The sequence below is a fragment of the Sorex fumeus genome, unplaced genomic scaffold (assembly GCF_029834395.1).
Source record: "Sorex fumeus unplaced genomic scaffold, SorFum_2.1 ptg000037l, whole genome shotgun sequence".
Taxonomy (NCBI): Eukaryota; Metazoa; Chordata; class Mammalia; order Eulipotyphla; family Soricidae; genus Sorex; species Sorex fumeus.
The window spans coordinates 58,619,326-58,645,583 of NW_026606094.1; the positions used below are offsets into that span (position 1 = coordinate 58,619,326).

General features: G+C 41.1%; 1 protein-coding gene across 1 annotated transcript in view; it reads left to right on the top strand.

Moving 5' to 3' along the window:
• Positions 1–7,435: 7,435 nt before the first annotated feature.
• TSPAN13 (tetraspanin 13) overlaps positions 7,436–26,258 on the top strand; it is a 35,813-nt gene continuing 16,990 nt past the window's right edge. The window contains exon 1 of the mRNA XM_056118297.1: positions 7,436–7,615. Within this exon, the coding sequence (XP_055974272.1) occupies positions 7,553–7,615 (63 nt within the window). The 5' untranslated portion in view covers positions 7,436–7,552. The remainder of the gene's footprint in view (positions 7,616–26,258) is intronic.

Consider the following 26,258-nt stretch of genomic DNA (forward strand, 5'->3'; position numbering starts at 1 on the left):
GTCTTATATTCACTCAGAGATTCCTGTTGCCATTACCAAAATTTTAAAACAGCACTGCCATCTAAAAACAAGTTCTTACTTTTTTTTAAATTTTTATTAGTGAAACATTATGAGGTACAGTTGTAGACTTACAAATTTTTGTGTTTGTGTTTCAGTTATACAATGATCGAGTACCCATCCCTCCACCAGTGCCCATTCTCCACCACCACTGATCCCAGTACCCCTCCCACCCCCCATCCCCCCATCCCTCCCTGCCTCTGTGGCAGGGCATTCCCTTTTGTTCTCTCTCTCCTTTTGGGTGCTGTGGTTTGCAAAAGTGGCATTGAGTGGCAATCATGTTCGGTCTATAGTCTACTTTCATCATGCATCTTCCATCCTGGGAGGATCCTCCTAACACCCTTTATTTGGTGCTCCCTTCTCTATCTGAGCTGCCTTTTCCCCCAGCATATGAGGCTGGGCTCCAAGCCATGGAGTAAACCTCCTGGTACTTATCTCGGCTATTCTTGGGTGTTAATCTCCTATTTTGTTACTTTATGTTCCCCAGATGAATGCGATCTTTCTATGTCTGTCCCTTTCTTTCTGACTCATTTCACTTAGCATGATACTTTCCATGTAGTACCACTTGTATGTAAATTTCATGACTTCATCTTTTCTAACAGCTACATAGTACTCCATTGTGTAGATGTACCAAAGTTTCTTTAACCAGTCATCTGTTCTTGGGTACCCTCCCTCCATCCCTCCCTCCCTTCCTTCCTTCTCTTCCCTCTCTCCTTTTTCTCGTTTCTTCCTTATCTATCTCCCATTTTCCATCTTCCCAGACCTAAGTCGTGTTTCTCCCAGCCCCTGACAGCTTCCCCTATTTTCCCTCAGAGTCACTTGTACAAAATGCCTTGTACAATCATTCTGTCTTGATGTCTGCTTCTGAGAGGATGTGGACTAATGAGCATGAATTGCTACTGAACTTGCTCAAAATATATTTAAAATAGAGGACATGAGAAGGAGAAGGAGAAAGAAGTAAAGCAATCTCCTAAGTAAAGTAAAGTAAAGGCCCTCCCGTTGATCATCGATTTGCTCGAGCGGGCCCAGTAACGTCTCCATTGGAGACTTTGTTGTTACTGTATTTGGCATATTGAATACGTCACGGGGAGCTTGCCAGGCTCTGCCGTGCGGGCGAGATACTCTCGGTAGCTTGCCGGGCTCTCCTAAAGGGTTAGAAAATCATTTCACTGTAAATATTTATTCAGGGACTAAAAATTTAATATGAAACTGATTAGATTTAATTGCCCTTTGTTATTCCTTTTTGAAAATTAAAAAAAATTTACTCAGTAGATTCAGATTTAAAAAAATAATTTTTTCATATAAAACTCTCACTTCCAACCATTAAAAAGTCTCTTAGTCCTAATATAAGTTTCTAAAGAACCACAGAACAACATCTAATTTTTTTTAATAGACAAAATACTAGAGGTAGGTCTCTGTGCCCATTTTGATCCCTGGAACCGGTATGGCCCCTGGGAGCACCACTAGGAGTGACCCCTGAGTGAGTATTGTTCAGTCTGGCCCCCAAACAAAACAAAACAAATGAAAAACAAAACCCACGGAAAGTTGCTACAAGTGAGGTATTATAGAGGCATATTATGGGAAAAGAACATTATACATAACAGTTTATTTTTCAAAGATATACTATTGTAGGGCTGGAGCGATAGCACAGTGGGTAGGGCTTTTGCCTTGCATGTGGCCCACCCAGGTTTGATTCCTCCACCCCTCTTGGAGATTCTGGAAATCTACTAAGAGTATCCCGTCCACAAGGCAGAGCCTGGCAAGCTCCCCATGGCATATTCAATATGCCAAAAACAGTAACAAAAAGTATCACAATGGAGACGTTACTGGTGACGGCTGGAGCAAATCGATGAACAACGGGAGGACAGTATTACAGTGCTACAGTACTACCGCACTTCACACCTTTCTTATTCTATGGTGCTGTTGGCTAGCAACCTAGTCATCAGGAGGTGGAATTTATGTTCTCTTCACCTTAGACCAGGGCAGGCTTGCACTACTTTCCACCCTTAGAGAGTGGTGAGGGTCACCATTCTGTCATCTGAGAATTGCTTTCTCTTATTAGCTATGCAAAACTCCTGAATAATATCCAATCACATATTTCTCTGTACCATTTTCTCTTTTCTCCTCCTGGAATGCCAATCATACACTACTTGATTTTGTCTCATAAATAGCAGATATGCTGATTCATTTTTCACAGTTTTTATTTTCGTATTTTAGCTTGCATAATTTATCTTTCTAGCTTCAAGTTGATTTTCCCTTCTGTTGCAGCCAGTAAGTTGTCACATTTTAAAATTTGTGAGAGTACATTTCATTTTATTATAATAATTTTTCTAAAAATATATCTCTCTTTTGAATTTCCTCATATATTCCTTTATGTTTTTCATAAAAACCTTTAACATATATGTGTTAATATATATACCTGTATATAAATATATGTACATATATATATATATTTAGGACCTCTAACTTTGCTTCTGATGACTTTTTTTTTGACCATAAGTCAAATTTTCTTAATCATCCAAATATTTCAATTATTTAAAATTGTGTGTCAGTGTGCATAAAAAATAAAAGAGACAACTAAATAATGGGTACATTCTTTATCTGACAGACTGTTAATCATAAGTACCTCTGCAAGTATAATTTTAAGGGGCTGGAGCGATAGCACAGCGTTAGGGCATTTGCCTTGCACGCAGCCAACATGGCTGACCCGAGTTCGATTCCTCCGCCCCTCTCGGAGAGCCTGGCAAGCTACCGAGAGTATCTCGCCCGCACGGCAGAGCCTGGCAAGCTCCCCGTGACGTATTCGATATGCCAAACACAGTAACAACAAAAGTCTCCAATGGAGACGTTACTGGGCCTGCTTGAGCAAATTGATGATCAACGGGAGGGCCTTTACTTTACTTTACTTAATTTTCATTGTGGTTGAACTAGATTTGTATTCTTATCTGTAATATTAGATGTATTGTTATCTGTTCAGCATTGGCTTCAAATATCTTGGAGGTTAAAGGCTTTTCTTCTATAGAAGGAGGTCTGAAATTTTATTTTATTTGTGCTTTTTAAAAGCTCATTCACTGGTATTTCAGGCCTTGGAACTCTCTGTGTATTACAGTATTTTTAATTTTCTGGGAATTTATGTATTATATATGCTGTGTAGTGTGTGTGTGTGTGTGTGTGTGTGTGTGTGTGCGTGTGTGTGTGTGGGTGGGTGGGTGTGTGTGTGTGGGTGTGTGTGTGTGTGTGTGTGAAGCAAGGGAGTTTTTATTGACACTTATTTAGAAAGATGTAAGGTGAGAGAAAGAGAGAAGTATGTGTTTAAAAGAGAACACAGGCTTTTCCTGAGTGGAAATAGGAAAGCAAACAGATGAGCAAGCAAGATAGGTGTCCAAGGGAGAACACAGTTTTGCAAAGCAAGACTTGCTGGGGATATTCTTTGCTCTTGAGTTATGGCTTTGTGCAATCTCTCCCTATTCTAGATTTGGAGGACTCTTGCAGTACACCCTAGAGACGTTTCTCTTTTCTGTTTTTCCCTACCATTGGCAATCACCATCTTGGATTAGGTTAAGATTCAGATAGTTACTCTGGAGTGATATTATAGCAAGTAAGGCGCTGGCCTTACACGCGGTTGACCGGGGTTTGGTCTCTGGCACCCCCAGTAGACTCTTAAACCTTGCCAGGAGTGCTTTCTGAGTGCAGAGCCAGGAGGGAGCCCAGACCTCCTCTGGGTGTGGACCTCTCCCCACCCCCACACCTCCCAAACAAAAACAAACAAAACCCAAACCAAAGAAGATCCAGATAGTATTGTAGATGTTTTCTCAACTTCTTGTCCTGAACTCAGCTATCTTTAGTCACTGTCATGTACCCAGGGAAGGCATGTGAACCTTGAGATAACTGGAGAGGGAACAACCTTTTCTGACCACAATCTTTGGGACTAATGGTCCTGTACTGAGTAAAGTGCTCAGGCTTACCCCTGAATTTATGCTCAGGGATCAGACCTTATAGTCTTAGTGCACCATATGCAGTGCTGAAGATTCGAACTGAAGCCAGTCCAGTTACAAGGCAAGCGAAGACCTTACCTCCTGTACTCTCTCTGGCCTGATTTTTTGTTTTATTTCTCATTTTGTAGTCGCTCCTCTGTGACCCCCCCAGTGAAGTTCATGATTCCTTTCAGACAGCCATCATACAATTACAGTTCTTTCCTGACTCTGTAGATCCTCCTTTAAATTGCTCCTGAGACTGAAGGGAAATCATAATTGCCTGCTCTTGCTAATTCTGCACTGTGCTACCACATTTATTGGCTCTTTTCATTGAGTCCACACTTTTGAAAACAGGGTCTACTAAAGTTTTCTCATTTATGTTTTTTGAAGGTACTATCTTCCTCTGACTGGGCACACAATAGGTGATGCTTCTCAGAATAAAAGAAAAGGGGTCAAACTATAGGGAGAGTCAGTGTGTTGTTAGCAAGTAACTAATTGTAGAGTTGATATAATTGGTTGAGTAATACTGAAATAGTAACAATGTTACTACTTGAATGAGACAAGGAAGAATAGATTTTCCTATTGATTCTTAAATAATTCTCTGATTTTAAGAATATGAGCAGCCATGTATTATTTGAATGTAAGAGTAATCTTTCTTTTTTTTAATTTTTGGGTCACACCTGGCTATGCACAGGGGTTACTCCTGGCTCTGCACTCAGGAGTTACTCCTGGCAGTGCTCAGGGGACCATATGGGATGCTGGGAATCGAACCCTGGTCGGCCACGTGCAAGGCAAACGCCCTACCCGCTGTGCTCTCTCTCCAGCCCCTGTAAGGGTAATTTTCTAGATTGATTTTTTTTTTTAACACATCTGGGTGTAGATAAAAGGTTAATGTGGAATACAGAAGCTAAAGAATCAATGGGATTTTCTTGGTGACCTGAGGTGAGGTTTAGTAGGTGAGTAAATATTAGAAAAGGAAACACAGGTTTCCAAAAAGACAAATTATTTTAATTAGCTGCAATGCATTATTTAACATATATTTGGTATATGCCATCATATAATTTTTAAAATCAGCTTTATTGAGGTAAAATACAGGCTCACCGTTTTCATAGATCTAACCATTAAAAATTTACTGCTAACTCTTTTCAGCATAAATTTCTGTGATTTTTCTTTTCAGGGTCTATGACACATTTTATTTATTTATTTGTTTGAAGCACTGTAATTTTGATGTTTTTAATGATAAGTTTTTATGTATACAATACTCTAACATCTCACTCTCCATCATTTAAACACAAAGATGTGTAACCACATAATAAGAGTCACGGTCACTGTCCTCCCGTTGTTCATCGATTTGCTCGAGTGGGCCCAGTAACGTCTCCATTGTGACATTTGTTACTGTGTTTGGCATATCGAATACATCACGGGTAACTTGCCAGGCTCTGCCGTGCGGGCGAGATACTCTCAGTAGCTTGCTAGGCTCTCCAAGAGGGGCGGAGAAATCGAACTCGGGTTGGTCATGTTGGCTGTGTGCAAGGCAAATGCCCTACCATTGTGCTATCGCTCCAGCCCACCACATAATACATATTTTATAAATATATAAAATATTTTTATCACCTCAGATAATTCCCTCATGTCCCTTTGTAGTGATTCTTTCCCTCAACTTGAATAATATTTATTTTCTGTATGTTTTTGTTTGATTTATTATTTATTTCTAATGATAAATTCAGACTACCCATAACTGTTACTTTTGGATATAAACTGTTACTTATGAAATATGTTCATATTTATCTGAAGTTCTTTGAATGTGTGTGTGGGGGCAGAGGACAGATCCAGCTGTTCTCAGTCCTTACTCCTGGCTTTATACTCTGGGATCACTCCTGACCGGGTTAGGGGTGTTACATGGGGTGCCCTGTGGATCAAACCTGGATAAGCTGCATGCAAGTCAGGAGTCCTGTCCAATTGTACTATTTTTTTTTTTTTTGGTTTCTGAAATTTTCTTTCTTTCTTATTTTTTGAAAGGGTCTTTTCTGGCAGAAAATACGATGAAATAGGACTAGAGAGATAGTATAGTGGTTAAAGCTTTTGCCTTGCATTTTTCTGTCCAGGAACTGGAATCCAGGGCACCATATTTGGTACAGGAAACTTTCAAGGGTCACTCCTGTACACAGAGCCAAGAATAGCCTGAGATCACCGCAGAGTATGCCCCTCACAAAAACAAATTATGCCCCTCACAAAATGAAGGATTGGAGAAATAATAAAGGGGGTAAGATTCTTGCCTTGCAGGCAGCCAACTACAATTCAATCCCTTATACCACATATGTTCCCCTGAGCCCTACCAGAAGTGATACCTGAGCACACTGCGGTGTGACACCCCCAAACAAAACAAATAACAAAATAGTATGATGAAATTAACCAGTTCTTTATTGTCTTAACTTAGTGTCCGGTTATCAATAAGTGTTCAAAACCTGTTTGATCTACCACTAGTGACTTTTAGTGAGCTCTTACTCAGTGCCAGACAACATATAAAACATATTGACTTATTGTTACTATTTCAACTTACAGGCGAAGAATCTAATGCATTTCTGTAGTAGACACTCAGTAAAGTGATAAGTAACTGAGGTGAGCATGGACATCATTAAAAATTTTAATAGTTCTTATTTGTAAAAAGACATTTGGATTTGGGGAACAAAATACTTTCTCTTGATCTTCTTTTGCATGCTTGCATGAATACAGTTTATTAGTATTTTTCAAAACCCTATAGAGAGATCTGATTTAGACGAGAATCACAAAGACCAGGTGCTTTCCATAGTTTCTGGACTGCCTTAGGTTTCATTCTCGCCTTAACATTCTTTCACTCATTTCCTTCCTTCCCTGCTCCTCTCCACTCCGGTCACCCCATGCATGTCGTTTTCAATCTTTTACATTCACTCTATTGTTGCATTCCTTCCTTCCTTCCAACGAGGCCAGCTGCTAAATTTTAAAATCTCATGCAAAATGGTGCCACGTCATCCGCCCGGGCCAAGAGCAGAGCGATGCTGTCGTGTTTCTCTGGGCGGGCGCGGAGCTCCGCCGAGCCCCGCCCCCTTCTCACCTGCTTCCCTGGAAACCACTGAGAGGCCACGGCCTCGGGCCCACACCTCAGGCTCCCTCCCCCACATCCCCAGCTCCCCGCGCTCGCCCCCGGGCCGCCCGCCCCGCCCCGCCCCGCCCCGCCCCTCCCCGCTCCCGGCTGGCTGAGCGCATTTATTTGCATATTTCTACCTTTGTTCCCCACCGGTGGCCAATCGGCGCACGGGGCGAGCAGGGAGGCTGGGCGGGGCTCCGGCGGGTGCGCGAGCAGCGGCCGCCGCAGGTTCCAGAGAGCGGGTCCCAGTCGCCGCGGGCTGCAACCCCAGACCCGCACCCTCCCGGCCCGCGTGTGTGTGCCGGCGCCTCGCCTCGGTCAACCCCCCTGCAAAGGCAAGGACAAAGAGGCTGAGCGGAAGGCTCCGTCGGAGCCACATTCACCTGCAGCCGCCAAGATGGTTTGCGGGGGCTTCGCGTGTTCCAAGAACTGCCTGTGCGCGCTCAACCTGCTCTACACCGTGAGTATCCCGAGCCCGTTTGTTCCCGCACGAGGCTTTTGCACCTGCTCCTGTGCTCCTCGGGCGTCCCTGCCTGATCAGATGGTCTCACTTCATCTCCAGCCCTTTTCCGCTCTTCCCACGCTTCTGCACGCCCCCGGCCTCGCCTTCAGCTCCCGCTGGGGACCCGGGGTCGGTGCTGGCTTGTCGCAGTCTCTTCTTGCCTTTCCCTCATTGTTAAGCCGCCGTCTTTCTGGCTCGCCGGTCGCGTCTCTGCCACCTTGCTCCACCCCGCCCCCTCATCACCGCCTTGTTTTCTCGGTTCTGTTATCAGACCTACCCACTTTGCCATCCCCGTTCTCTCTCCAGGCTTCCAAACCCATATGGAGCGGGTTTGGTGGCAGCAGAGCCGCCTGGGGATTGAGGACAGTTATGCAAAATAGCTCGATGTGGAATTGGCCCGGGCTGCGGCAGATGGGCTGTGTGGGTCCCCGCGCTACGTGCTTTTGTGATTTTAATTGAGGTCGCGGAGTGGGTGCACAGGAAATCCGCAGCTTCCGAAGTTTGTTTAGTGGTTACATAAAGGGACGCCTCCCCTCCTTCCCGCAGCGTTTACCCTTGGCTGATGCTTTTTACATGTGTCTCCCCTCTTAATCAATAGCCCAGAGCCTTTTAAAGCGACGTGCTCGGGTAAATAAGGGAGCTTCCACTCAAGTCGCCTCTGCTGAGCATGCAGCTCGGGCCTTTTGGTTTTCACGCTGCAGCCTTGTCTTTGTGGCTTCAGAGGTGAGATTCTGGGGGAGCCGGAGGATGGAAGGGCAGGTTGCTCGTTACTGATCGCCGACTTGGTCCCCGGTTTTACCTACACGATTTTCGTTTGTCTGCCGGCTGTATACCCAAAGGGGGTGGGGGGGGGGTGGATTTTTAACAAGTTTACCTAGCTGGGAGCCCAGCGTGTCAGAAATGGCATCTCAGCCATCCAGATCTTTCCTACAGGCTTTCCTTACCAAAGGGAAGAAACTTCCTCTTCTGTCATCATTCCTCCATCCTCGTTCTTGATCCGGTCTATAAATACACCTGGCGTTTTCCAGCACCCACCCTGAAAACAAACCCAGCTTCCCCGCATTAGCAGAGGGCCAGGCCATCTGTGCAAGCTTAGGTTACACGCCTGGAACGGAGAGGCGACCGCGGCCACCAATAGAGAGGCTGGCTTATTTTACCCGTCGCTGTTCCTTTGTGTGAATGCAAGACTGAAGAGCTTTGAAAACTGGAATAAAGTCGGCTTCTCCGGCTAGTCAATAGGGATCTAATCAACATGGTCACTCATGATAGACTTAGAGCGAAAAATCTGAAAAACCTGATGACATCACTCCTTGTAATAGGAGATCCACGTCGAGTTTCAGATCAAACTCCACCTTGTCTCACCCGAAGCATGCTTATCACATTGTTTATTAAGTAAATGCTGACTATATCTCCAGGTATTTTTTCTTATTGCTGAATGCTTAGAACGTCCCAATCCCCACGTGATGATCCTGACTTCTGCCCTACTGTATCCCCACCCTCATGATTTTTAGTCACCTGTTCACCAGACACTTAATCTTAGAGTGTCAGCATCTGCACAGTAAACGCTTGCAAAACATACATAATCGACTGTATGTTCTTTATTTATGCAATTATGTTTTATGTACTTATAATGCATGCATATTTTACATACATAAAACATGCATACATGTAAATAAATCATCTACGACTAGGATTATATATGCTTATAATGTAGGCTACATATGTGAAAGGTAAGTTATTTTGCATCTAAATTTATTGTTTTAAGATGTATCATTGCTCATTACATTTGCAGTATATTAGGAAAGCAAGGAGAAAGATGATGCTAACATTAAAATATATCTATTCTCAATTATTCACCTTAAAAGCATATTCTATTGATGTTAACAGTGATACAAAGAACGTAGTTAATTTGCCTTCCACAGCATTGTAAAAATGATAAGCTATTTTAAAGGGCAGACCAAAGGATATTTCCCCAAATTAGTGACTACTTACGTATGGTGAGCAAATTTAAATATGTTCAGCAGTTTTAATTGGAGGTAAATGAAAGGCTAACATTAAAACAGGTTTTTAAATAGATAGTGTTTAGATTCTAGCCCTCTAAATTGTGGTCACTATCCCATGTGGGGTTGTGTAATTCAATATGGGGGTTACAAAAACAAATTGGCTACACTAAAAGCTTCCTGGATGTGTAACAACCAAAAATTAATTTAGAATCAACTACATAATGAATCTGAGATGATTCTGGCCCCATTTGTCCACGCTGCATTTCTCTGGTGAAAAAAAATTGCTACTGGAAAAAATTTAAGGAACCCTGACTTAAATTTATCTGGTCCCTTTCATAAGGCTTAAAACTAGATCCTATGAAGTTGTTGGGTGTGAATTGAAGATGAGGGTCTTATTTCTTTGCAGGGTCTAATCCTACCTGGGTAACTAATCATAACATGTGCCCCAAATTGCAGGATTTGTTCTGAGATCATTTCTCACTCTGAGTGAAACCAGGATTGCCTGTGGGAGTGGCGGGGGTAAAGGCCATATCCTGTGTTAAGCTGCATTGCTCTTGCATATAAGTGTTTTCTTCAGAGGAACTTGGGACTCCACATGTTCAGATGGCCTTGTAATTAATAAGCCTGAGGTTAGAGCACAATTCATGATCAGTACAGAGCTTGTTGTTAAAATAGGTTGGAGGAACATTTCCTGAACTGTCATGAATTTTTTTCTTTCCTTTTCCTGTTTTTGGGCCAAACCTAGCAATGCACAGGTGTTATTCCTAGCTCTGGTGGTGCTCTGGGGCTGGAACTAGGGCCGGTTGTGTACAAGGCCACCGCCCTACCCACTGTACTATCTCACCAGTCCCAGTCATGGACATTTGATCACCATCCAAAGGTGTAATTGGTGTTGTTATTTATGAATTGACATTAATGTTTAGGATTCCTTGTAGTGATCAACGTTGTAAGCCTAGTGAATATAAACAGTTGATAGATACATGAAAAAAAGAAGTTACAGTCTGCTTATACACCTTCATGGTGTTATAAGAAAGAGAATGATTTCACCAGAACACATTAGGTAAAGAAAATAAAAATGCCTGCTGTGTGCAAGGCATTATCTTTCATCCAGCAATATGGCATTGAATCCAACTGATTTGAAATTTATATCTTTTCTGAAGCTTCTTTTTTTTTTAAGTGTGCAAGCTGTTCTCTATGACAACTGAGTTCTTTATTCAATGAACATTTGCTTTTTATGTCTGAGAACTCTGGGAAATAATAAACTTGTAAAAGGCTAATTCCTATTCAGTGAAGACATAGCTTCATACTTCAGAAAAATTAGTTATAATATGTGGAAAGGGCTAAGTTAGGTGTTAGAAAATTTAATAAGCAGGGGAATCTTTATGGTTTGGAGAAGGTGGCAGGATGAAGCAGGTATACTTGCATTAGGAAATAGAGAAATCTCATGGGTCTTTTTGATATTATTTGGGATAGAAATATAAAGAGCCACTACTATTTATTTTTGTTTGATTTTTGTATCTTATTTTTAGATAATTTTAATATTGTTGGGGGGGGGCACACCTGGGTGATGCTCAGGCCTTATTCCTGTCTCTGGGTTCGGGGATCACTCCTGGCAGTTCTCTGGGGACCATATGTGGTGTTAGAGGCTGAATCCAGGGTGGCAGAATGCAAGGCAAGTATTTCACCTGCTATACTATCTCTTCAGCTCATTTTAAAAATAATTTTGATTGAAAATATTTTGGCAAATAAAGAGAAACAACTTAAAGAATTAAATTTAGTAAGATTTGTGAGAAATTTAGAAAGATCAGATAAGTACCATGTTAACAACTATGCATGCCACCAGTGGATGTGGCTTGGTTGTGGCTTAATAAACACAATCCGCAGTGCTGGCGCCAATGTGTTAAAATAAATTTTGTTTATTTTTTTTTAGATTGTGGATCATGGAGTTTACTTGCTAAATTCTGGGTTTTGAGTTACCAATTCTGGGGCTCCTGCATTTGCTTGCTTGAACTATCTGCCTTGCTTCCAAATATGTAACGTTTCAAAGCAAGTGTGAGGACATAGATTTGATACCTGGAGTATCCTATGTGTGCTCTCCTGTTGGGGCCCCCTGCTTCTGCAGCAGTGTGACAGTTTTTGTGCACAGCCAGGTGTGAGTGAGCACCTGGCCATTAAGTGTGGGAACAACATAGACACTCCTGGCAGACCCTGCCACCAGCACATATAGCTAGTGTGACCCCTCCCTTACAGTATGCCTCCCTGGGTTTCGAGTGCCACAGCCAGATGTGAGATCATGAGCAAAGCATCCTGTTCAGGTGTGCAAACAGGAGGTCAGGCTGGTGTGAGACCCTGGTCATTGGTTCTAGAGGAAAAGGGAAGGAGAAGAGCAAAGAATGTTGCCTAATCACCTGTCTTAAAAGGAGAAGGGTTTTCGGAAATCTTATTATTGTTTTCTTTTAAATTTTTTAATCCAAAAGTTTGCCAAGTTTGCTTTTTTGTTTTTGGTATTTTTTGTTAGTTCGTTTTTGTACCACACTCAGCGATGCTTAGGGGTAACTTCTGGCTTTGCACCTAGGAATCACTCCTGGCAGTGACTGGGGGACCATATGGGATGCTGGAGATTAAACCCAGTTTGGCCGCATGCAAGTCAAAACACTCTACCTACTGTACTATGACTCTGATCTCCAAGTTTGCTCTTGTTTTTTTTTTCTTTGAAATTTTTTCTTATACCTTTGGTTGCTTTGAGGGGGGATAATAGCATGAAGCATCAGAATTATACCAGCTTATGTGTGTTCTTAGTGGCACTGATACACTTTAATATCTCTGAAATTTGGTCATGAAGTTGGTGAAAGAAACTAATTATCAAATTTTTAAAAATCAACACTCTATGGGGAGAAAAAGATAGTTTAAATTTGAGTACCAACTTTAATACTCCATCATCATCACCTGGTATTTCACCTGGGAAATAATACATTTTTCCCAAGGTTAAAGGGTTTCCGGGTTTTTATAACATTACAGCTTTAAGTGGGGGGGGGGGGAATAAAATTATTTGAAATGCATAAATTATGAATCTTCAGGTTAAAAGGAAAAATGTTTTTAAGGTTAGTTAGTGTTTCAAATGGCAACAAGCAGACAAAATGAGAACAACAGTTCATACTCTAAAAACACTAATGTTAGTCCTTGAGTTGTAAAGAAAAATGACATATGCTAGTAAAAGTTGGAATACTGGGCCAGGGATGTGACTCAGTGATAATGCAGTCACCTTGCATGAGTGAGGCCCTGGATTCAGTATTTTGCACTGCATAAAAAAAATCCCCAAATCCAACTGAACCAATAATTTTCTTCACCCTTTGTCTGAGTGCTAATCTAGGGAAAAGGAGATTTTTTTTTTCTGGTGGGATTGCTTTTGTTCAGTCCCAACTCAGAATACATGAAAAATGTTAGTACTTCAGCCAAAGAAAAATAGATTTAGTACAGCTGCTTTTAAATGACATTTGTCGTTCTTTCAGATTCTGATTATTTTTCAAATTATTCTTTTTTTAATCTCTTAATCTCTTAATATCTTAGAGATAAGACTTCTGTTTTTCTGTCTTTCAGTGCTGCTGAAGGAATTTAAAATATTTAAGCAGTATCAAAAAGGTGCCATTATAACTTGAAAAAAATTTAAAGCTGTGTGTACTGTGTTGGAGTGTGGATCTAGGTGTCATGTATGCAGAGCCATACTTAACTGTTGAGCACCGTGCTCAGCCCCCCCCTTTTTTTTTTTTTGCTTTTTGGGTCACACCCAGTGATGTACAGGGGTTACTCCTGGCTTTGCACGCAGGAATTACTCCTGGAGGTGCTCAGGGGACCGTATGGGATGCTGGGAATCGAACACGGGTCGGCCGCATGCAAGGCAAACACCCTACCCACTGTACTTTTGCTTCAGCCCCCCCCCCCATCCCATTTCTTTTACTCAAACTGATTTACTCATTTGCACCAAGTTTATTTATGTAATAAAATACATTTCTAAGGGATCAGAGAGATAGTTCAGGGGGTTCAGGTGATTGCAATCCATACAGCTGACCCGGATTTGATCGCCAGCACCACATAATGTCTCATGTGCACCACTCTCCTAAGCACAGAGCCGGGAGTAAGCCGTGAGCACTGCTGAATATGGCACACACATCACCCAGCCATAAAAATTGATTTTTCAGAAAGAAACACATTTGAGAAAATTGTACTTAAGTCCATATTTGAATATCTTTGCGACTTAATTTTTATACAGTGTTAGGATGTATAAAAGTGGGCCACATGAATGAGAGCAGCGGTAAAATGATACAAGAAGTTTGGTGGAGGTTGGTGTGGTGTGGTATATTCATTTATCAGGGTATGAATATGGCATTGCAAACCAGTGTATCTTAACAAAAAAATTAAGAAGTGCAAATAAAAGCGCATTGTTTCACTTCAAATATGCTTGAGTTACTCTTGAATGCCTGGTAGGTATAGTGTGTTTTCCTTATTACATTTCACCCAACTTTATCCTCCAAACTCACTACTATAAAATTAATAATTTCTTTTATTCTCCCTTTCTTGGTGGTGTTGAGATTAAACACAGGAGCTCCCACATTGTATATATTTGTATATATTTCTTTACATCCTTTGAACTGAGCCATATCTGGCCATATTTTTTCTTCTTATTTTCTTGAGTTACTAAGTTATTTTTTAAAATATTTTTAAATTTTGCATTCATTTAAATTTATTTCTATTGTGGCAGGAGCCACATCTGGCCATGCTAGAGTAACATATGGGGGCAGCGGGATGCTGAGATTGAACTCAGTGCCTCCTAAATGCTAGGCATGTGCTTTTCCACTTAAGTTCTCCTACAAAATAAATAATCCAAACCCACTTGTAGTAGGAAAACCTGAAGAGGGGCCAAGGCCCCCTGACCTCCCATTTGGATGTCATGCTTACCTTTTTGGTTGTGGAGCCAGGGATCCGAACTCTGCAGGTCAGGACACCTCTAGGGCAGGTGTTACTCTTAGGAACATTGAGTTATTCTGTGGTCCTCTCAAACACTTTTTTTTTTTCAAATGTGTGGCTAATTCTAAATTACTCTGAGAATTAGCTCAGATTACTTTGTTTTCCTTTGATACTGACCATATCCTAGTTACCAGATTGTAGATAGCTTTGTGTTTGTCCCATGTCCTTCCCTTTCCCAGAGCCTTAATCATTTGTTGATAAAGATCTTTTCTTTGCTGTATTCTTCAGAGTTGTGATGGTGCTAAACTAAACACAGAATCAATAATCTCCAAAAACTTCCTTTTGTTTGGGGGTCACACTTGGTAGTGCTTGGGGGTTACTCTGGCTCTGTGCTCAAGGGCCTCTCCCATCATGTGTGGGAGCCATGGGGTACCAGAGATTGAATTTGGGTCAGCTGCATGCAATGCAAATGCCTATACTGTATCTCTGGCCCTCTAAATATTTCTTGAATTAAATTTTTAGAGTCCACTGATCTTGTTTCATGAGACATACAAAGTACCTAATGAAAACTTACATGAAAATGATTTTCTAAACCCCAAAATGCAGTCAAATATTTTAAAACATTAAAGTTAGCATTAGGTTAAAAAGTAGTAGAAGTTACTTTTGCCTCTCTACTGACAAGCTTGATGTGTTTTTTGAAATACTCTTCTACTCTTGTCCGACCTTTCATATCTTTACAAAGCTACCTGAAGCATTTCCCATAAACAAATCTACTTCCTATAAAATCATACTATAATCAGGTTTTACTAGGATTCTTTATATTACTAGTCAAACTTTTGTGTGTGTGCGGGGGTGCCTTCTGTAGCTGAAGCTGGGGGGTATATTTCTTGCTTGGTGCTCGGGTTTTGCTCTCAGCAGTACTTGGGAAACCATGAGATGCCTGGATTAAACCCAAAGCTCCAGCATGCAAAGCATGTAATCTAGTCCTTGATCCGTCTCCTGAGTCCTAACATAAATGTTTTATAAGAGGAACCCAGATAATTTTCTTTTATTCATTCCATTAATAAATATTCATTGAACATCAACAGCGGTGAAGAAAACAAACCAAAAGCTCCTGACTTCAGTGGGAAGAAAGATGATATACAAACAAATACAAATGAATAAATTATATAGTGGTATGGAGAGAAGGAGAGTAAGAAGAATGAAGAGTGATAGGGCAGTGGGGTGGAGTGGAAGGGTAAGTACCTAGTTTCCTATGTGGTGGTCAGGATTTTGGATATTGGATCAAAGACCCTTGAAACAAAAACTTGAAGATGGACACCTGTCTGGGAAAAGGGTTTTAGGTAGAAGGTTTGGCCTTTGAAAAGATCCTGGTAGAGGAATATTCTAAGCTTATGCCAGGGACAGAGGAGCATCCTATATGACATCCATCCGAGTAATAAGGGGTGACATGATCAGAATTATGAGAACAGAATTGGATAGCATTATAATGTCTTGAACTGTTACAGTGGGTGAAAGAGTAGAAGTTACTTTTACTGTTGGTGAGTTTGGTATGATTTTCTTTTCTTTTTTTTTTTTTTTTGGCTTTTCTGGGTCACACCCAGCAATGCACAGGAGTTACTCCTGTTTCATACACTCATTAATCACTCCTGGTGGTTCTCGGGGGACCATATGGGATGCTGGGAATCGAACCTGGGTCGGCCGTATGCAAGGCAAATGCCCTACCCACTGTGCTATTGCTCCAGCCCAAGCTTGCTATGATTTCATATTTAAAAAAGTGTCCAGCTGTTCAACTGAGATTAGATTATAGACAGGTGGAAGCAGTGAGACCAGTTATAAGGGTATTCTGTAATTAGGTATGTGGCAGTGATAATTTGTAGTAGTATCATAGCAATGGAAGTAAGAAGAATAATGGGATTTGGAAAATGTTTTGAAGATGTGACAAACATAATTTCCTGATGAACTGAAATCGTGTGTGAATGAAGAAATGAGCCAAGATTACTTATGATTTCTGACCTCAACAATTGATGGGACCGATTTGTTAGTAACAAGAATGGGGAAGACTTAGCAGAACAGGCACTGGAGAAACATAAGGAGTTCATGATTGGTTGTGAGGCCAGATACCAAAGTGGAGATGACAAGTGCCAACAATGGAATTGGGGAAGAAGAACAGCTGGAGTTTTAGATCCAGGAAGCCCTCAACATACAGAACGGTAGTTAAAGTTGAGACTATAAAAGCATAATAGTGAGATTAGATGGAGGAGGATGGTAGTCACCAGATAGAACCAAAAACATTCAGGAAGCAATAAGGAGCCACTGAACGAGCCTGAGAAGGAATGACTAGTGAGGTTAAGAGAAATATTTAAAGTTGTTTGTAGTCCTCAAAACTGAAGTCAGGTGCAAACTATTTAAGGACATTTAAGTTGAGTATTGCTAATGATGAAGACTAAGACTAGTCTCTTGAACTAATGAAGTCATTCAAAGAGCCATTACCCTTTATTTAATTTGCCAAATGAAATGCACCCCAACAGTAAAGAATGTGCTTTCCTGAGTACTCAGCATGCCTCTGGCATGTGGCTTTTGGTTATTTGAATGACTATTTGAAACTCCACTTTTCAACTCCTGTAACTGCTCCAAAGAAGCAAGAAATATAGCCAGCTGTAGTTGCTGCTTCAAACTTGTCTTTAGAAACTGATGTATTGGGGAGCCTTGATTTTGATTTCCTTTGTAAAATTTCTTCTGAGTAGAAATAATGAACTCTGTATCTCGTGCCTAGTACATTTAAAGTATTCTGCTTGTCACCATCGGAAATATAAAGGAAAAACATAGGCAGATGTACTCCAGCTTCCTGGTGTGATTTAAAGAATGAGAAGTAAATGGTAGAAGTTTTTGTTTTAACATGAAATGTGGATATTTGACAATATCTAAATCATCGAAAAGAGTTTTCAATTTTTTATTCAAATTTTTGGCTTCCTGAAAACACATACTTGATCATCTCTTATATTCTTCACTTTCCCACAATCAGCAGAAGTCCAGAAAGGAGTTTGATATTCTAATGTAAATCCTCATTGTGATGTTGAAGCGTGTAGAAATGTCCAGAAAGTGTCTAGACATTTGCTTGCTTCTCGATGTTTGTGGATATTGTAGTAGATTTTGTTGTAGTGCTTCTAAGTCTATTTGCCATTTTAAACTTTTTACCAGCTTCATTGTTCACAAAACAATTTTGAATAATTAACAAAGTTGAGTTTAGTGTTTTTATAAAAAACCAGAGTAACTTAAGCTCCATTTTTAAAAAGGTATATGTAAAAAACCTGTACTTGTCCCAGAGTTGAGTTCATCAACCAAAATGCAGATATCTCTACGATTCCATCTGAAATGCACATTCTGACAGACTTAAATTCAAGAAACCTTATGAAAAACTAACAACACTCAAAAGTCTATGAAAGAACACAATCTTAAGAACCACACACATCGGTATGTACCTGCAGCCCTAGGAGCAGACTTTGCTCACAGTATTTGATGTCACTCAATTATCTCTGGCCACAGAACATGAAAGCTCACACTGTCTCATGTCACTCTGACATGTCACATTATTTCCTATCACCCTGGCACTGACTTAGAATTCAGTGTTTTGTTTTGTGGTCCACGCCAAGCTGTGCTCAGGGCTTCCTCCTGGCTCTGTGTTTAGGGATCACTCCTGGTGAGATTTGGGGGGATCATATGGTGTGCTGGGGATTGAACCTAAGTCAGCCACATGCAAAGCAAATGCTCTATGATGAATTCAGTTCTTTTTTCCCCTTCAGATGTGCAGTGAGCTGTCATCTTGAAGACAGTTCACTTGCCCTTGCTCAAACTTGCTCAAATTTACTTGCTCTGTAGCACTGTAGCATTGTCGGCCTGTTGTTCATTGATTTGCTCGAGTGGCCACCAGTAATGTTTCCATTATGAGACTTGTTGTTACTGTTTTATTTTTTATTTATTTTTGGCATATTGAATACGCCACAGTCACTTGCCAGGCCCTGCCGTGCGGGCGGGATGCTCTGGGTAGCTTGCTGGGCTCTCAAATAAGATAAAATTAAGAGACAATTACATTAGAAATAATACCAATTTCTCTTCACTTTATTTTTTAAATGTATATATTTGATGAAAGAATAGAAATCTCAGAGAATCAAAAGAGAAAGGATCATCTGGAATATAATTCAGTTGGCTTATTTCCCTCACATATTGTATATGTAAAGGAATAAACATTTGTCTGCCCTTAAAAGTAAGGAGCACTTTTATGATCTCTTCTGTTTGCTAATATGTTCCAAGTACCTGTCTGTACTAAACACTTGTCCAGGTACTGGGAATATCACATTAAATAATGCCTTGGTTGTAAGACACTTACAGGTAGAAGGCTCTTAGGAGGGTTTTAAGTATGCATGAAGTAGGGAATTATCTTCAAAGATGATACAGTTCCTTCACATCCTGGAATTTGTTAGCTTAGGGGTTTGAACCCTCAGGTTAAAAACAAGAGACATTTGGAATAGGAGTACTGTAATTTTATAGTTTTGTTTGTTTTGATTTTGTTTGTTTAAGGGTAATACCCAGCTACTTAGGGCTTAACTCTTGGCAATGCTCAGGAGATCATATGTGGTGCTAAAGTCAGGTTAGCTGTAATGTAAAAGATCAGAGCCTTTTTTCTACTTTTGCTTAAATGCCTCTACTTAGAGTCTATTTTTGTTGGTTATTTTGGGGGCCATTGTAGTGCTCAGGGGCTCTGTGCTCAGGAATCACTCCTGGCATTTCTCAGGAAACCTATGCAGTACCAGGGATTGAACCCAGGTGGACTCTGTGTAAGGCTAGCACCTTACCTGGCATACTATCTCTCTATCCCCTTAGATTCTTATTAATCAGTTAATTAATTGGTTTTTGGAGGGGGGGTTCTTGGGTCACACCTAGCTATGTTTAGGACTTTTTTCCTGGCTCTGTGCTCAGAGATCACTTTGTGGACTTAAAAAGCCATATGGGGTCCTGGCTGTCAAACCTAGGTCAGTCAAATGTAAAGGCAAACACCGTCCCCACAGTACTATCTTTTCAGCCCCATATGTTTTATGCTTGTTTTTGTTTTGATTTTGGGGCCACATCCAGCAGTGCTCAGGGGTTGCTCCTGGCTTTACAATTAGGAATTATTTCTAACAGTGTTCTGGAGATTATATGGGATGCCTGACCCATATGACCTGGACTGAACCCAGGTCTGCTGTGTGCAAGGCAAGTGCCCTATTCATTGTACTTTCTCCCCGGTCCCCCACCTTAGGAACCTTTTGAAGCTAATTATTTTCTTTCTGCAAGATCATTCCTGGAGGAGTCCATTTTGACTCTCTAGATAGGAACCTATTTCTCCCACCCCCACTAACACTCACATTCCTATACGATCTCACAGGACAGAACAATTGATTCTATTGGCAAATGGACCCATTCCTTGGACCAGTTGCTGTGGACAAAATAATGATCAACAATGATTGATGGACCTGAATCTCATCTGTCACTGCTGCTGGTTGGACAGAGCCAGTGAGGCTCCATTATCAATTTTTATAAGAAATGTGCATGCTGGGCTGTAAAAGCAACTCATCAGCACAATAGATCTCATTCTTCTTGGAAGTTTCTACTCTTAATCGAGAACATTCTAACAATATCTTTATTTTCTAAAGGACTTGAAGTAGTGGTTGCACTTCTAGATTAAAAAAGCAACATTAAGCAAACAACATGTTTTTTTTCTTTATTCTCAAATGATTAAATCAATCCAAAAGGTTCATAAATATATAGTAGCTTTATTATTATTTTGGTTTTGCTTTTTGGTGTTTCCAGTAGTTCTTAGGACCTTCTCCCAGCTAGGTGCTCTGGGGTCAAGCCTAGTGGTACTGGGGATCAAATTTGGGCCTCCTATATGCAGACCATGTGCTCTAGCCCTGTGGGTATCCCCCTGCCCATCATTGAATTTGTTTTTGAGTTTTGCATCGCAAGCAGAGGTGTTCAGGGAATCCTTTCAGTTCTGAGTTTGGAGTCAGTCTGGTGATGCTCAGGGACTATGTGGTGCCTGGGATTAACCAGGATTCCTGCATGCAAAACTTGCACTTAGCCCACTCAGCACTCTTTCTCTCTGGCCCTGGCTCATTAATTTAATTATTTTGGAGGGGCACACCTGACACCTGGCAAGGCTCAGGAGCTACCCTCAAAATGCTGAGCACCATAGGTAGTTCCAGGAATCAAGTCTGCTCAGTCTATTGAACCATCTCTCTGGCTCCCTGACTCATTTTTAAAAAATAATTATAATTTGTTTTTTACTTTATTGAATCACTGTGAGATAGACCCTTTCAAAGCTATTCATGATTAGATTTTCAGTCATACAGTATTCCAACACCCATCCCTTCATCAGTGTACATTTCCCAGCACCGGTGTCCCCAGGTTTCCTCCCATCTGCCCCCATCCCTCCACCCCCTGCCTCTTCTATGGCAGGTGCTTTCCCTCCTCCTCCTCCTCCTCCTCCTCCTCCTCCTCCTCCTCCTCCTCCTCCTCCTCCTCCTTCCCCCTCCCCCTCTTTCTCTTCCTCTTCCTCTTCTTCTTCTTCTTCTCCTTCTCTTTCTCCTCCCACCTCCTCCTCCTCCCCCTCCCCCTCCCCTCCCCTTCCCCCTCTTTCTCTTCCTCTTCCTCTTCTTCTCCTCCTTCTCCTCCCTCCTCCTCCTCCCTCCTCCCTCTCCCTCCTCCTCCCCCTCCTCCTCCCTCCTCCCTCTCCCTCCTCCTCCCCCTCCTCCTCCCTCCTCCCTCTCCCTCCTCCTCCCCCTCCTCCTCCCTCCTCTTCCTCCCTCCTCCTCTTCCCTTCTCCCTTCTTCTTCTCCCTTATCCCTTCTTTTCTTCTCCTCCTCCTCCTCCTCCTCCTCGGCCTCCTCCTCCTCCTCCTCCTCTTTGTGCTTTGCAATATTGATACTGAAAGCCTATTAAGAATATCCCTTATCTACTTTTAACTCTCAGCTCTTGTCCAGCGTGATCATTCCCTGTTGCTTTTGTCATACTGGTCTCTTCTCTATCTTACCTACTCTTTGCCCCACACACACTTGTAGTTAGTTCCAGCCACTGACCAGTCCTCCTACCTCCTAGCCCCAGTTTTCCTTGGTCGTGGATGTTAGTCTACATATATATGTTTATATACACACGAATGCAGTCATTCTACATCTGTTCCTCTCCTTTGGACTCTTTTCACAAATCAGCATGGTACACTTCATGTCCATCCATTTATAGGCAAATTTTGTGACTTCATTCTTCCCAACGGCTGCATAGGATTCTGTTGTGTAGATGTGTCATAGTTTCTTTATTCACTCATCTGTTCTTGGACTGGCACATTATTTTAAAGAATTCCATTAGCTAGAGTCATCTCAAAGACTTTTCTTCCCAATTAGATTTTCTTGTATCCCTACTTTAGGCAATGCACCATGGAATTTGCTCTTATATATGCATGTAGGCACACGTGACAAAATTTCTTAGACAAAAGAAAAGGAAAAAGGAAAAAAAGAAAAAAGAAAAGTAAAAGGCATGAAATGAATAAGCTATTATTTTATAGTTAACTGGTAGAAAAATTGTGTGAGTAAAGGACTTAGTTGCCTCTTGATGCAATATGCACAGCCAGATGCTACAGGTGCTACATTAAAAAAAATGCTTTTCTTGGGCCGTAGGAATAGTACAGGGTAAAGGACACTTGCCTTGTGCTCAGCAACCCAGGTTCAATTCCTGGCATCCCGGATAGTCCCCCTTAGTACTGCCAGTGGTAATTCCTGAGTGCAGAGCCCAGAAACCCTTGAACATTGCCAGGTATGGCCCAAACACAAAAAGCAATTCAAACACTTCTGATCTGACTATAAAGCCAGAGTTACGTTAAAAAAATTTTTTCTAATATTCTCCTTGGCATTTTAATTTCCAGTGTCCCAAAGCATCTAAAAAGGGCTGAGGAGGTAGCTCAAAGGGTTGGCGGACTCACCTTGCATACAGGAGGCCTGACCACCCCTAGCACCACAGGGTCCGCCAAGCACAGCTGGAAATGACTCCTCAGTAGGAGTCAGGAGTCTGAGCGCCACTGGGCACATTGCACTCACCCACCCCCTGACCTAAAAAAAGACTGACATATATTGCTTAGCACATTCGCATAATTTGACATGGAAGGAAAAAATACAGCAGCCCAAAAGCCACATCCGCCCTTGCTTCATGAGGCGTGCCATTTTATCGCCTATACAGTGTAGGGGCCAGATTAGGATCACTAGGCCAGTGGTATTCTATGAATTTGAGCTACTCGAGAGCCAGGGTGGAGGATTGCTGGGTGCCCGCTGCTGTGCTCTTCCGCTTCCTCACCTGCATCCGTCTGTCTGGGTGCACACAGACCAGTGTTGCTGGCACCACCTTGTCTGCTCAGTATTTGCTCCGGGAAAGCTATAGCAGTCGTCGAGACTTTGATGATCTTGCTTTGGTGTGCCTTTTCCGTCACAGCTCTTGTAATCACTCTGTTTCAAAGTTCTTTTTATGTGATTTCAGATTCTTTGTTGGGAAGAGAAAACAGGAAAGGTTGGCGCTTCCTGCCCATAAAGACCTTGCTATCAACAAGTTAACAGATTCATAATCTGTTTTTATCACTGTTCTGTCTCCCAGAGGAAGGAAACTATTTGTCATAGGTCTAAATTTGCCTTCTGTTACAATTGGTCTCATAAGGAAACTGTTGTTATTGAACAAAGGATTCTTGCAGCCCTTTTGTCTGCCAAGTTCTGGTGACAACCTTGGGATTTTTTTAGTGGACTTTTAGAATTCATTTTATTGGCATCAGTCAGTTTCAGATCACTAGTGTGGAAGACCTTATGTAAACCCATTCTCTTCAAAAGTGTATACCAACTCTAATGGACAATTATTAGCAGATTTCTGAAATAAATTGTTTTATGATTATTTTTCAGGTTTCCTCTTTGGTAACAATGCAAGAAACACTGATAATTGTTATAATTAGAAGTGTGTCATAAATATTTAGATGTTATTCTAACTTGAAAACAATATATATGTGGGGACTTTTGTTATACTATATTAGCCAGTCATATAGAAAGCATTTGTTTTCCAATTTTTAAATTAAAAACATTTAGGTTTTTAATCAGAAAATGGATAAGCTCAAATCAGTATATTTGGATGCTTTTACTATTGTAGTAATAAGTAAAAGATTTGTTTTGGATTGGCCCATTCAGCCTGTTCTCTTCCACCTTCATGAATCCCCATCACAAACAGGAAGATGTACTGTGTGTGTGTGTGTGTGTGTGTGTGTGTGTGTGTGTGTGTGTGTGTGATGTTAGAGCTGGACGTTTGAAGGACAAATGAGAATATTTTGGTTTAAGTGACTGTCTCTGGGGAATCATTGAAGCCAATGCTGGGTGAGGAAAATTGGGCCAATTTACAGAGGAAAGCAAAGCAGAGGAACTTTGTGCCCTAATAAGATAGGAACTGATAAAATATTAAAGGAAATATTTGAAGAAATATTTCTTTGTGTAGGAGAACACTGGAACTATTAACCAGAAAATATTTAGTAGACACAAAAAATAATATGACAGGGTCTTTTGAATCTAGCTGCCTGATTTCACACATACTAGTGTTTTGCCGTGTTTCTTTCTCTTTAGGAAATGTGACAACACAACTCATGGTCCACTATTAGCTCTCTCCCTCAAAACTAGCTGTCTTTCATTTAACATTTGTCATCGCCATGCGTGTTTATAGATTTATGGTAGTTTGAATTATTAAACAGCCACAAAGAATATATAGTATTGTTTTTTGTATTCGGAAATTTATACAAATGATATGTTTTTGTATTTGGAATATACTATTATACAAATTTTTTATCTGGATTATACCATTATACAAATGGTATATTTTTTAATTTGGATTTTGGGTCACACTCAGTGATACTCAGGTTCTACACTGACTTTACAATCAGGAATTAATCTTAGCAGTGCTCTAGGGACCATATGGGGTGCCAAGGATTGAACCCGCATGCAAAGTAAATCCCTACCTGTTATACTATTGCTCTGACCCCTAATGGTATATTTTTAATATTTATACAATTTATTTCTTTTATGTTGAAACTTCTCAGGTAACAAATAGATTAAAAGAAAAACCACTTGTATTCTACTGTGTAATCTTATATTCACACAAGACATGAATCCCTAGTCCAGATGATTTTAAGGGCTTTAAAAGTTTTTTTTTTTCTTAAAAGTGCTACAGTGGGCCTGGAGTGATAGCACAGTGGGTAGGGCGTTTGCCTTGAACATGGCTGGGTTTGATTCCCAACATCCCATATGGTCCCTGAGCACCACCAGGGATAATTCCTGAGTGCAAAGTCAGGAGTAACCCCTGTGCATCACTGGGTGTGACTCCCCCTTCCCCCCCCCCCCCCCCCCAGAGTGCTATCAACAAAGCTGCAAGAAAATCCTTAAAAAAGTCCAGTTGGAGCATGGCTGTTTATCTTCGGTGTTAACCCAGAAGTGGAGTTGTTTTGTAAGGCATACCGTTCAGTTTTCATATGTGCTGTCAGATAGCTTTGTCAAGTGACTCTGACAATTCATATTCCTCCTTGTCTAAGATTTCTGAATTATCCATAGTTGTGTCATCAAACTTGATGACACCAAGAGTATGGATAGGTAGAACATGTGAAAGGATACCTTAATATTCTTGTCTTTGTTTTCCTGATTTTTAAATGAGGGTTAAAACTTTGATTTGTACCTTATTGTCTTTTGGTTACTTTCTAGTGTCCATTTTAGTCCTTTGAAATTGATCTGTAGGCAAGTATACTGAAAATATCTCCTGGAAAATAAATCCTTTTATTTGGATTTTTTTTTTATCTTATAGAATTTAAGGTATTTTTTTTAAGTGGGTATTGTTGAGGGGGGAGGTGAGCAGTGTAGTGTATTCCACCATTGAGTTACATTCCTGCCTCTAGAATTAGAAGTTTTTTGCCATGTTTTGGTTTTTGGGATATACTCAGGAATGGTCAGGGTCTACTCCTGGCTCTGTGCTTAGGTGAGACTCCTGGTGGGGCTTTGAGATGCTGGGGATCCAGCCCAGCTGGGCAAACATCTTACCAGCTGTACTGTCTCCCCAACCCCTAAAATTACAATTTTTTAACTTGAAGTGTATAGTGTGGCTTGATAGGAAGAATACACGCTCTATAACCAGACACCCTGGGTTTATGTCCCAGTTTTACTTCTTCCTTACTGTGTAACATTGAACAAGTTGTTATTATTTATGTGCATGACTTCCCCCTATGGAAAATAGTTGTTATATCTACCTCCCTCCTGGCTGTATTAATGTACTATTTCTGCAATTCATACTTTTTTTTTTATGGGGGTTGAGGCACAGGGCACACTCGGTGGTGTTCAGGACTTGTTCTTTATTCAGGGATCACTCTTGGTGAGGCTTTGGGGGCCATATGTGGTACTTGAGATTAAACAGGGGGTTAGCTATTTGCAAAGAAGTCACCCTATTCATTGTATTATCATTCTGGCCCCTAACTTTTTAAAATGACAAAGCAGTTGCAGTTCTTTGTATCATCCAGCTCACACTATTGACTTAGTGGTCAATTGGTTTTA